Genomic DNA, 13,768 nt, shown 5'->3' with positions numbered 1-13,768 from the left:
TCTTCGGTCATAACTGTCATGTACTCGAGTTTTTGCCTTTGTTGGATTCTTCAGTAATTGGTCGTAATTGTCGTCGGGGCATGAAAAAAATCACACCGAACATGTAAATGAAGATCGATTGGAATTTAATGAGGCCGTTAACCCTTTCGTGGAAAGAGGGCTTTGTGACTGATTTATCGGCGTGTGTAGGGTATCATTTCGCTTCTTCTGATGGACAGGGGCATCAGGTTTATCTGGAGCCCGTTGATCCGCTGGTAAAGTGATGCTTGACACTGAAGACCATTCGAAAACAAAGGGACGGATGACGCTGTGCAGACGCGTCCGCCGTAATTGTATTCCGGGAAACCGCTCGTAAATCACACTTTTGTGACAGGTTTGCACCGATAAAGAGCAGGTCCACAAAAAGGATCAAATGGCCCATGATTCGATTTTTGTTTTTATTGCCGTCTGGTTTTTTTTTTTTTCGATTCCGAGCAGTGGAAGGTCAGGGACGAGCTGCTTTAATAATTAGAAGCATCGCTTGGAAGCGTCACTTTTCCTCTCATCTTCGGACAGACGCCATGGCGACGCTCGCAACCCTTCTCTTGTCGGCGGTGCTCCTTAGCTTGACGTCAGGGTAATGCTTGAGGCTTGCTTGCTGTTCTGATCTCAGATATTATTCTTATTTTATTAATGCTTTTTAAAAATTTTATAAGCTGTCAGGTCCAAAAACCCTGCTCCTTTAGGTATTCACTAAGCTCTGAGTACTGAGTAAATAATCTTTATATGCATTCTCATGTCTTAAATCTCGCGTAATACCATTGAAAATATTAAAGTGACCTTTCACCCCATTCACATGTTTAGCAGGTCTCGTTAAATCAGCTCTATTTTTATATGAATTGTTTTTATTTACTTGTTAATTTTCACCCATCCCTCGACAGACCATTAATTTTCTTTTCCGCCCAATAGGAGCCTGGCCGTGAACTGCGCATGCGACCATGCAAAATGCGCTGTCTTGGACGAGGGTGACTGTCCCGTCGGAATAGCGCATGACCTTTGCGGATGTTGCGCCGTCTGCGCGGGGGTAAGCTTGGACCATTATCCATTGTATACAATTTGCTCTCTCTCTCTCTCTCTCTCTCTCTCTCTCTCTCTCTCTCTCTCTCTCTCTCTCTCAGAGGGGTGTAGTGATGTCAGAGCACCGCACGCGGTTAATTATAGGTAATACTTAAAAGTTCTTTGCGGCTTCCCTTTGGCCCCTAGCTGCAACCCTTTAATTCCTCTTACTATACCTCCGTTCATATTCTCTTTCTTCCATCTTACTTTCCACCCTCTCTCTCTCTCTCTCTCTCTCTCTCTCTCTCTCTCTCTCTCTCTCTCTCTCTCTCTCTCTCTCTCTCTCTCTCATAGTATAGATAACAGAAGTAGACAGGGGCAGATCTTGTTCCCTTAGGGAGTTCTTGTCTTGAAATGATGAATTCGCGAACTCCTGACATTTGATCATTAGAGATTTTGATGTATAATATCATTAGTGTTTTATGTTTTGCTTGCATTTAGAAGATTTTTTATTTTTGTAATGGTGATTTTCATATAAGAACTGGCTACGGAGGTTTTTTTATTAGGCGCTTTTATTTTGGGTAGGTGAAATAGCAGATGCGTGCCACCTATCATTATTACTACTAGTATTACGACTGCTATTAATACTACTGCTAATAATAATAATAATAATAATAATAATAATAATAATAATAATAATAATAATAATAATAATAATAATAATAATAGAGATGTTAGTCACCGCTTTTTATGCAGCCTCCATCGATAAATTTTTGGATTAAATTTTAAGATTAAATTCAATTTTCGGTTTCTGTGAAATGTAAAAAGATACCTGTTCGTGTATCTGTTTGTTAATTCTTGGATAAGGTTAAGCTATCTTCTCCATGTTAAAATTTTGGTTATTAATTTTTCCACTTAAATTGGGCTATGCATTTTTGGCATTTTTTATTTAAGTATTTGATATAAATCATAATAATTATCATCGCAATTCCTCTTACCGTTTTTAATGACAGAACTTAAAAGTGTTTGTGCTATTTATCCCTTAATTTGGGAGTGTAGGGACGAAACCCATGTTTAGACAAACTTCCCACTGTTGCCTCATACGACTAAAGAGAAATCTCACCAAAATCACTCGAACCCGTTATGCATATAGCGTCATTCAACTCTGTGTAGCTTGGCCCCTCTCCAGAAGAACGCCATCCCATTTTATGGTGGCTCTCTATTTTCTTCTTAATTTCGACACTACAAGAATATGTTTCTTATTTTATTTAATGTTTATATCCGTTTTCTCTCATGAACAAACCACCTAAGACATTCTTCACATTTTTGCTGTTATTTCTGTTTATTTCTGTGCAGTGTCTTTGATATTTATTTTTTTTAACTTCAGCCATCCTGTGAGGGCTTGTAGCTGCAACCGCTGCAATGTTTTTTTTTCTTTAATTAGCATTTAAGGGCCACACATCACCCCTGTAACTGGCATAACGGTTCGATGTTACATTCCAACTTTTTATTTTTTTCGTCTTTCTGTTATTTCACAACTTCTGCAGAGTTGCTGTTGCCTTCCCTTTCCTCCCCTGTATTAGATAGCCTCTCAGATTTTGCTTTTTTCACATAAATAGATTATTGATATCAGTATTGATAATGAGCTGAACTTGAGCGCTTTAAGTACCAAAATCATTTCAGTGATGTGAAGTTCCAATTCGCTTTAGAATAATATTCAAACTGCAAAACAGAAAATACAGGAGTTGAAAGATATATAATTAATTATTTTACAAGAAATAACAAAAGAAATTTTCAAGAGAATTGAAATAACGAAAAACAATTAATGTAATAACATGAACAACTAACAACCCAATAAAAAGAAAGATTATATAAAAGAAATATTGAAAATTGAATCACTGTCAATGTGAATGACTGTTCGCCTTAGTTTAACTAAAAGTAAAAGTTTCCAAGAGACGAAGAGATTACAATTTTTCAGGTCGGCGTAATTCTTGTCTGGCATAACCTTATCCCACCCAGCCACTGTTGTTAATTATTTCTCATGTACAGAAGTCTTGCTACCCACACTCTCCTAACAATTATTTCAAAGTGCAGCTGCGAGGTTTTCCTCCTGTTACACCTTGCAAGTTTTTCTAATCAGTTACCCTTTCAGCGCTGAATGACCTCATAGGTCCCAGCGGTAGGCCTTTGGCCTAAAGTCTATATTCCATTTCATTCCAGCGAAATGGGTTTACCCAAATTATCTTCTTCACTGAATACGTTTCTCATTTTAATGCCGCTGGGATACATACGTCCAATCATGAAACTAATTGACATCTTTGAATTTCTCTTGAGTGCCTCTTTATTTTCTGCCTTTTATTTATCTGTTTATTTGTTTATTTGTTTACTTATTTATTTGTTTGTTCATTTGTTTTATTTCTTATCGTTTGTGATGCTTTTCAGATACATCCAGCCATACAACTAAGTAATGTCTTTGATTTTCTCTTGAGTGTTTCCGTATTTTTAGCCTTTTATTTATTTATTTATCTGTTTATTAATTAATTTATATATTTATTTGTTTATATGTTTAAGTAATTTATTTGTTTCTTTAATTTTTTATTGTAATGTGATGCTTTTCTTGTCAGTACATCCAGCCATCTTTGATTTTCGCTCGAGTGTTTCTGTATTTTTTCCACTTGTATTTAATCAGTTAATTAATTTATTATTGTATTTTTTGCAATGCCACTTAGGCCTTAGGCGAGGAATGTGGAGGACCTTGGGGCATCTACGGGGAATGCGGCACCGGCCTGGAATGCCACCAGGAGTCGTGTCCACCTGACACCTCGGATGCTGATTGCTATCTTTATTATCTCACAGGTGAGTGTGCGACGTTTTATGGGGATTAAATTCGCTTGTTGTAATTTTGAATAACTTGTTTGGTTTTATGTGTTATTGTTTGCGTTGTTGTTTATGTTGTTGATCGGGAAGTGTTGTGGTGGTTATTGTAAATGTTGTTCATGTTGCTAATTCCTGTCTTGGTTGTTAATGTCATTGTACCCTTACGCAGTATGGAGTTGTATTGTCATTGTTTGAAGTTTACTTTTTTTTTTTTTTTTTTTTTTTTTAGTCGAGTAACTAGGGCAATTTTGTTGGTAGACGTAGGAATCAGGAACACAACAGGATTATGAGGGACAGGGAATTGGGATGGGGAGGGATGCAGGGGAACGAAAACTTCAGTGCTCCATCTGTGAAACTGCAACTTCGGTCTTGTCCGGCGGAATTCCGCGGGAGGTAGTGCCGTCAGTGCACCTCACGCGGTTCACTGTAGGAATTGTTAAGTCGTGTTTGCAGCCTCCCTTCGGCCCCAGGCTGCATCCACTTTTTAGCCTTTTACAGTACCTCACTTCCCGCTTAATGTTATCAGTCTTGCTGTCCAGCACCTCGGACTTGCTTCTTAGTGCAACTATGGGGTCTTCTTCCATTTCCACCTTTAGAACGTTGTACTTCGTTTCCTTTATTTTCTGGAGTTCTTTATCTTGATGTCCAGCCACTCCAGCTACCTCTTTTCACTGTCTTATGCAATCTATGGCCGAAAATGCCCCAGTGTCTGGCTTGGCAGTCCAAATTTCATAAATCAGTCAGTCTTTCCAGTATATGTCGACGAAAGTTTGTATATACCACGGTGGAAATACAGCACAAGCCAACGTGCAGACGGTTAAAAGCTGTTGACAGCCTCAAAGGAATGTTTCTGTATGTTCGTCTGCATTGTGTTTCAACCCCAGCGTACATATAAATTTCTGGCATTACGTATCACTCTCTTGGTGGTGTTGTAATAGGGCGAAAGTTCCTCGTTGGACGGGTCGATATCGTTCTCGGCTAGCACCTTGCTGGGCCTGCGTACTATTCTCCGGCCGGCCAATGAAGAGTTAGAGGAATTTATTTCTGGTGATTGAAATTCATTTCTCGGTATAATGTGGTTCGGATTCCACAATAAGCTGCAGGTCCCGTTGCTGGGCAACCAATTGGTTCTTAGCCACGTAAAATAAGTCTAATCCTTCGGGCCAGCCCTCTCTAGGAGAGCTGTTAATCAGCTCAATGGTGTGGTTAAACTAAGGTATACTTGACTTTGTAATAAGGGGAAACGAGTCGGCATTCGTACCTTTGTTTCATTATCCCTTGCTGTACTCTACGTTGAAACTGGACGCGTTGTTCTGATTTCAAGCATATAATACACACACACACACACACACACACACTGTATTTATATATATACACATAAATATATATTATATGCACACAGTATATATGTATGTATGTGTATGTATGTATATTTATTTATATATATATATAAATAAATATACATATATATGTATGAATGTGTGTATGTATATATATATATATATATATATATATATATATATATATATATATATATATATATATATATATATATGTATATATATATATATTATATATATATACACTGTGTATCTGTATCTAAGCAGTTAATTAATAAGTAGAGGTAACTGCTGTTCTCTGTAGCCTTGACGTAAAAAGGGAAATGGGTTATTGGGGAAAATGTTTTGTATATTTCCCTATATGTACAAGCATGTATGTGTGAATGTCTGCACGTATGCCTTTGAGTATGTTTGTAAAATGAAGTTAATAGTAAGTTCTTTTCCTTCCTTCTGAACTTTATATACAAGCGAACTTTTACTCATTTCATTTCCCGTTACTTAGAAGTCCGTTAATTATCTCTCAGCTTTTCATTTCATTCGAACTCTTAATTCCCTGAAAAGTCTGCTTTTATTTTGTGAACACAGGTAATTAATTTTTGGCCCTAATGATTTCCTTTGTTCCCCAAGCAATTATCTCCGAAGTACATTTGTTTCATCAGAACTTTCATTGGTCTGTGATCCTCTCGAGGACGGCATGAAGTTCATTAGTTTCCTTTGACAGGCAATAATTTCTTGTGGAACCTTTTCAACTTTGATCATGGTTTCGTGGGAGAATCTTTTCCTTTCATCCTGTTGTGTGTGTGTGTGTGTGTGCGTCCGTGTGTTTGCGTTTATCAAGGTACTTCAAGAACGGATTGACGGATTTTGATGCATCTTGACGACTATATTCACTGGGTGAATTTACTTTGCTTATCAGTGGTGGAATAACCCCGTTCATTTTATTTAAATGTGAGGAAGTTGTTCTTTACCCTTTTGTGTGTGTGTGAGTCTGTGTATATTTGTGCTTAGCACAGTGTCTCAAGAACGGATAGACGGATTTTGACGAATCTTGACGACCATATTCACTGGGTGAATTTATTTTGCTTATCAGTGATTATATAATTTGCCGTAGCAGTCATGACCCCCATTATGCGTTCAGACGTTTATACCACCTTAGGTAGGAAACGGAGGATTCTTCAAGATAACAAAATGATGGGGGTGAAGGGGAGCTTGACTAGTAAAGTAGCAGTTGATTCTTGTATTGCATGGCTTGGTGGAGGATGGCTAGTGATGTCAGATTGTATAAATAGATCAGTTATAAAATAGCTCATTACCTAGGATTCCTTTTTATACATTTTACTGAGCTCAGTGGTCTGGTTAAACTAAGGTATACTTTTATACATTTTACTACTGTGACTTCCTTGGAGGTTGTTGAAATTTTTTGCTGTTGCTAAATTTACTGTCTGGGGTTTAGTTTACAATTCTGAGCCTTTTCTGAGCCTCACATTACTATTATAGAGAGCTTATGAAAGTTACAAATGGTGGTCTCCTTAAATAACTTTATAGTAAACAGTAAACAATATAGATTTTATATATTGAGCAACCCCTCAAAATATTATTGGACGCTTTGCGGGTCCGGCCTTCTGATAATTAACAAACGTTGAAATGTAACAAAGACCCTATAACAGTGGTTCTCAATCGGGGGAAATTTCAGAGTTAGTTTGGGGGGGGCCGGGAAATTGTGACCATAGATTGGCAGGCTCAAACTGGCTCTAGGACCACACAAAACGCAGTGTGCGCCGGTCTCACTACACAGAGGTCACGCTGGGCTTTCTCTCCGCTAGCTTGTGTGTTTGTGTTATTATTTTGGTACATATTATTTTGAATGCTCCTTTTGAGGTAGACAATTTTTCAAAGGGTGTGGGGGATGACATTTTGACATATGGTGAAAGGGTGCATGGGCCAAAAAAGATTGAACATTTCCACGTTGTCCGACAGTAATTCTGCAGTATTTCTTGCGTAAATTAATGTTCCGTTCATGGTTTAATTTCAGAAGTATATCCAAAAATGCATCACGTTTGAGACGGTAGCCTAACAAATTCTATCTTGATAGGGTATAGCTGTTAAGTAGTGTGATACACTGAGGTCTGTTAGCTGGCGTAGTCCATTTTTTATTTATGAATTATTTTTTTCAAGCTAAGGGTAAATATCCGCAGCTGATATCTTTGAAACCTTTATCTAACTTCTAATAGGCTGATGTGTTTAAAGTGTAACCTTTGGTTACTGCTTGATTACATGAGCAGCATAAATTTCCACCAATCACGATCAGTTTCTGTGGTATCGGCTGCGGGTATTCAACGTCAGCTAAAATAAATTATACATACATACATACGTACAACCTTTTATCTAGCTTCTAATAGGCTGATCTATTTAAAGTGTAACCTTTGGTTACTGCTTGATTACATGAACAGTATAAACATCCACCAGTCATGATCAGTTTCTGTGGTATCGGCTGCAGTTATGCAACGTCAGCTAAAAAAAATTATATACATACATACGTACACACATATATAACATATATATATGTATATATATATATATATATATATATATATATATATATATATATATATATATATATATATATATATATATATATATATATATATATATATATATATATATATATATATAGTAACTCAAGTTTAGATGTAGTTCTCATGCCTCTGTATCATGTGTCACTTTTTACGGCTTATGCACACTGCAGTATTTCTTTTTTATGTTTTATTTGATTTATACTAGAGTTTAATGCCGAGCGGCAGGCTATGCTGATTTTTTATGTTTTGATTTGTTTAGTTATTTTTATTTTGACTGGCTGTTGAGTTTTTCTTATTTTGTGTTGTAGAGTAGTTTTCTTAAATTATTTTTGTTCCGTTGTTTTGTTTTGTCTTGGATACTGTTTTTAATTATCCTTTTTTTAAAAATTTAGTTAATTGTGTTTTTGTTATTGGTTTATAAAACTTACACCATCCTTATTTCTATATTTATTATACTTTCATATGGTTTTACTGCTGTATTTGAGACAACTATTGAGTATTTCCCACCTTTCGCTCATCTCTCTTGCTATTTTGTTATTTTAATTTCTTATATTTTTTACGTTAAATTTTGTTTAGTTTATGCATTTATATTATCTGTTTTTTCTTGTTTTTTCTTGTTATTCTCTAAAAAAAAAACCAGAGCCAGGCAAATGTATCGAAAAAAGGCGCAGGTCAGTGTTGGACTTCTTCAGAGGGGCCGATCAGAAGGGTCTGGAGGCCATTCGCGACAGACGTCGCCTCCGGCTTCTCCATGAGCTGGAAAACATGAAGAAAAAGTAAAGAAGAAGAGATGGGGGACTATGGCTGGGTTCTGAAGTGAAGAGAGAATTGTTGATAGGAGTTATGAAAGAGACTAGATTGAGGAGAGTGAGTATTTGGTGATTAATGTGGGGTTGAATGCAAAAAGTTCGTTAGTGCTCTACGGTATATTAGTACACACACTCACCCCATTATATATATATATATATATATATATATATATATATATATATATATATATATATATATATATATATATATATATATATATATTATATATATATATATATATATATATATATATATATATATATATATATATATATATATATATATATATATATATATATATTATATATATATATATTATATATATATATATATATATATATATATATATATATATATATATATATATATATATATATATATATATATATATATATATATATATATAGAGAGAGAGAGAGAGAGAGAGAGAGAGAGAGAGAGAGAGAGAGAGAGGGAGAGAGAGAGAGAGAAAAGTCACCGATTTTACCAGATACATATGTAGGCCGTTTGTAATAGTCTTAGTGACCTCTCGACGTCTCGATTTTTTCACACTTTTTGGAAACGCTTGTAGCTATTATATATGCATATATTTTATATAGACAATATATATTATATATATGTATGTATGTATGTACACCGATTTTCCTAATAGGGATGACTCCTGGAAAAAATCGTAATCATGCTTATCCTTTAAGAGCCTAGTCAAGGATGAATTTCTGGAGGAGAAAACCTCCAAAACACCAGTCGGTTGGCATACGCCCTCACTGAAGGATCATGAGCAGCGTGTCGACCCCTCCCCCAAAAGCCCCTTGTTCATGTGTATTATAATGTATTCCGTCCTTAGTGGCTTATGCTCTGTTCCAGGACACGCTAAATCTTTAGGGGGTCCTGCTCTGTCCCGATATTCTCTTTCACTGCTTCCGGAACATACGTTCACTATCAACATTTCCTGTTTCCTGGGGAAATTTTGTGAATAATGCATTCTTTTTCTTATTATCTTAAATTTTCTCCACGGGACCAGACCAGCTGAAAACTCTTGATTCTTCGTTTCACTTATACCAACCTTTTTTTGTATCATACTAATTACATGCCTCTGCTTTTAGCTCTTTGTACTCCACATTTACTTCACAATTGATTTCAATATTTTTGGGAAATTGTTGCTTGTCCAAAGCCCGTTTCCATCATGGCTACGACCCACTAGAGTCGTCTAACTACGATTTATTATGCCAGTGCACAATGGGGCTTAATGGAACTTGCGTATTTCGAGTTGTACCTTCGGGGAATCGCTCCCGGGCCTTCTGCCTAGTGAAACGAATATCTTGACCACTAGACCCCAAGACCCGTGTATGTGTGTGTGTGTGTGTGTGTGTGTGTGTGTGTGTGTGTATGTATGTATGTATGTATGTATGTATGTATGTACTGTATAATTTGGAAATTACCTTTTTTGGCTTCACACCCGTTTTGACAGGTTGAAATACCCCATAATTCATTATCTGTCATGTTGAAATAATTGAATGTAATATATGTCAGACTTGAATTCCTATGAATAGCGTATTTTTGCATATATAGTTTAATTAATCGACAGGAAACTAAATTAAAAGCATCAACAATAAACTTGAAGTAAAAGTTATCATGAAAACCGACCAACTTTATACAAACCTGATTGTTTTACTAGTCTTACCTAGGTTTTAGATTGTGTTAGCTGTAAGTATTGTTTCTTAAACGATAGACATTCAACCATGTGTCTGGAAATACCCAAGAAAAAGATGTAGGGATTTACGAGTGTGGGATATATTTTTGTGTGATAGTTTGGGAGAAGGCTTCTGTATTGCGTTTACATATTTATTAATTAAGGAATAAAAAAAAATTTGTCTCATTGTAAGGATGATATATGAGCTAGGTAGAGCTGGATTTTATATCTGATTGTGCATATATCTCGAACTGTGATGAAAAGGAGTATTTGTATCACCACAATCTTTTCCATATATTTGTAAACGCACTGTATGATTAGAATAAGTAATTATATATTAATAAACGTTGTTCTATAGAATAATCAGATTTTCTTTGATATGGAATGGTTCTAATTTGGAATATCCGAAATGCATTCAAAAGTCAAGTATGCAAGATAGAATTTTGAAAATGAATGAGTAAGTAAATGCATAAATAAAGGAAATAACGATTTGATTTATATAAATAGTGACCAGTAAGTAAAGAAATATGCTGAATGAATGAAAAAAGAATTGAAACGCAAAAAGGGAAAAATCACCGCGATGCTATGAAAACAGGAATATCATCACGGAATAGGCAACAATGAAGGAAATACCAGTTAATTTCAAGAAATCCGTAGTTGAATGAAATGAAATAACAGACGGGAGATGTAATAAATGGGTGTGAAGATGTCCAATGGTATTGTGGCAATAGCGAAAATATGAAGTGGTTACAGTACGGGTAACAATGATTGCAGTGGTAACAGTACAGGTGAAAATGACTGAAGTGGTAACAGTACACACAAGTAAAAATTTCCCCGAAGTTTCTTCGGCGCAATCAGGTTTTCTATACAGCCGCTACAGCGTAAAATCAAGGCCACCGAAAATAGATCTATCTTTCGGTGGTCTCGGTATGATGATGTATGAGCCACTCCCCATGAAACTTTAACCACGTTGCCAGAAGCTCGATTATGGCTACCTTTAACCTTAAATAAAATAAAGACTGCTAAGGCTAGAGGGCTGCACTTTGGCATGTTTGATGATTGGGGGCTGGATGATCAGCACACCAATTTGCAGCCCTCTAGCCTCAGTAGGTTTTAAGATCTGAGGTCGGACAGAAAAATTACGGACAGAATAAAGTGCAGACGGACAGAAAGCCGGCACAATAGTTTTCTTTTACAGAAAACTAATCAAAACAATACCAGCAGTAATTTGGTTAATTACAACACTAAATCATAGCCACCACAACCCACACCCCATGCAGACTCAGAGAACTGATAAAAGGAAAACGCCGGAGAAAAATGTTTAGGTTACGATTGTAACCAAATACCTGAGCAGTGTAATAACAAGATAGCAAAAGATAATTATGGAATCCCGAGGAAGAAAGCAGTGGAATGGAAAAGAAGCGTGAGTCGGGGGACGAGGAAAGGTCGAGGAGCGAGACACAATCGGAGGAACTAGGCTTCGGAGGGGAAAAGGCATGTCGATGAGAAGGTTATTGAACGTAGTGGAATAAAGAAAAGCTGAAATGGGAAATTAAGTATATATATATATATATATATATATATATATATATATATATATATATATATATATTGTAAATGTAATATATATATAATATACATATATATATATATATATATATATATATATATATATATATACATATTTATATATAAATATACACCTATATATATTTATATATGTATATATATTGTAAATTTATATAATATATAATGTACACTATATATATATATATATATATAATATATATATATATATATATATATATATATATATATATATATATATATATATATATATATATATATATATATATATATATATATATATATATATATAGATATAGATATGGGAGAGAGAGAGAGAGAGAGAAAACTAATGATATTAGCACGTTAATTAACGTGATGCGTGTAGAAAGGAGCAGATTAGAATAGGAACAAAACTATTATAATCAGGTCCGAATGAGTTCAGATAATAGGATAAAGGCGACAGTAAAAAAAAAAAAAACATGGTAAGTTCAACCAAAAATCATTTCACAACGCAAAACATGGAATTTCTGAAAAATTCGTGAAATACCCCCTTCATTAAATAATTCAGGGTGTGAAAATGAAAGAAAATCAAAATTAACAGACAAAATGGTAGAAATGACCACAGCTCCTTAAGGGACAACCCGATTATTTACACTAATAATTTAAAAATGACACTGTATATTCAGTAATGTTTGAGAGGTCCGGCACCAGGAAAGTTAGATTCTAAATACCAGAAGAACAATAAATATTTCTGCCAAGGCGGTTATACTTTTGGTTTGGTTTCTCTCTGCAATCGCAGGATTAAGCAGAAGGCTATATGTGGGTTTTTATTAAAATGTAGGAAGTGGAAGAGAAGACTTGGTTGTTTGTACGGTCAGTGTCTAAAATTATCATACCCGTAGTGGGGTACTGCCGTCAGTGCACCCCACGCGGTGCACTGTAGGCATTACTTGAGGGTCTCTGCAGGGTCCCTTCGGTCCCTAGCTGCAACCCCTTTAATTCCTTGTACTGTACCTCCATTCATATTCTTTCTTCCATCTTCCTTTCCACCGTCTTCTAACAATGTTTAATAGTGCAACTGCGAGGTTTTCCTCCTGTTACACCTTTTAAACTTCTTACTCTCAATTTTCCTTTCAGCGCTGAATGACCTCATAGGTCCCAGCGCTTGGCATTCGGCCTAAATTGTATATTCTTATTTCTAAAATTATCATGAAATTAACATTCCCATAGTAGCACTTTTTTGAACAGAACGGTAGCTATTCGATATTAATATCAAGGTAAACGTCTCATCGTTTTTCTAGAAATATAAGATGGCAAAATGTCTCTCTTTAATTAGGCTTTATTAATGCATCGTCTTAGTAGTTAGTCATAGTTGTAAAACAGAAATAATCAATAGTTGATTAGGAAACCTTAGAGACGTCACTAGCAGATCCAGGGGTGTGGCCATCTGGGCACGTGGCCCCCATGAAAAATAATGACAAAATAATAATATTGAAGAAATAAAAAATCTGTTATAGAAATAATAAATTTTGAAAAAAATAGCAGTGATAATAATAATTTTAATGATAATAATAATGGATTCGGTATTTCCTGTTAGAACAGGCGACTGCTGTCCATTATATACATAAATATATATATATATATATATATATATATATATATATATAATATATATATATATATATATATATATATATATATATATATATATATATATATATATAAACATATATACGTATATATACATATAAAATTTATATATTATATATATATATATATATATAATATGTATATATATATATATATATATATATATATATATATATATATATATATATATATATATATATATATTATATACATACTGTATA

The 13,768-nt window shown here is 34.8% G+C and overlaps 1 protein-coding gene across 1 annotated transcript; it reads left to right on the top strand.

Moving 5' to 3' along the window:
- The first annotated feature begins 459 nt into the window (after positions 1-459).
- Positions 460-8,796, top strand: LOC136831253 (single insulin-like growth factor-binding domain protein-2). The gene is made up of 4 exons (XM_067091321.1): positions 460-616; positions 949-1,063; positions 3,765-3,891; positions 8,469-8,796. Exons 1-4 carry the CDS (start codon positions 561-563, stop codon positions 8,606-8,608), a joined length of 438 nt encoding a protein of 145 aa, XP_066947422.1. The 5' UTR covers positions 460-560; the 3' UTR covers positions 8,609-8,796.
- Positions 8,797-13,768: the final 4,972 nt, after the last annotated feature.

The sequence above is a fragment of the Macrobrachium rosenbergii genome, chromosome 48, assembly GCF_040412425.1.
Source record: "Macrobrachium rosenbergii isolate ZJJX-2024 chromosome 48, ASM4041242v1, whole genome shotgun sequence".
Lineage (NCBI taxonomy): Eukaryota > Metazoa > Arthropoda > Malacostraca > Decapoda > Palaemonidae > Macrobrachium > Macrobrachium rosenbergii.
This window is presented reverse-complemented; position numbering and strand designations above follow the sequence as displayed.

Bases quoted from the DNA above. Each gene is read 5' to 3' on its own strand.
- LOC136831253 (XM_067091321.1), top strand. From the start codon at position 561: ATGGCGACGCTCGCAACCCTTCTCTTGTCGGCGGTGCTCCTTAGCTTG. The intron at 1,064-3,764 runs GTAAGCTTGGAC...AATGCCACTTAG, and splicing joins GTTGCGCCGTCTGCGCGGGG to GCCTTAGGCGAGGAATGTGG. The intron at 3,892-8,468 runs GTGAGTGTGCGA...AAAAAAAACCAG, and splicing joins CTATCTTTATTATCTCACAG to AGCCAGGCAAATGTATCGAA.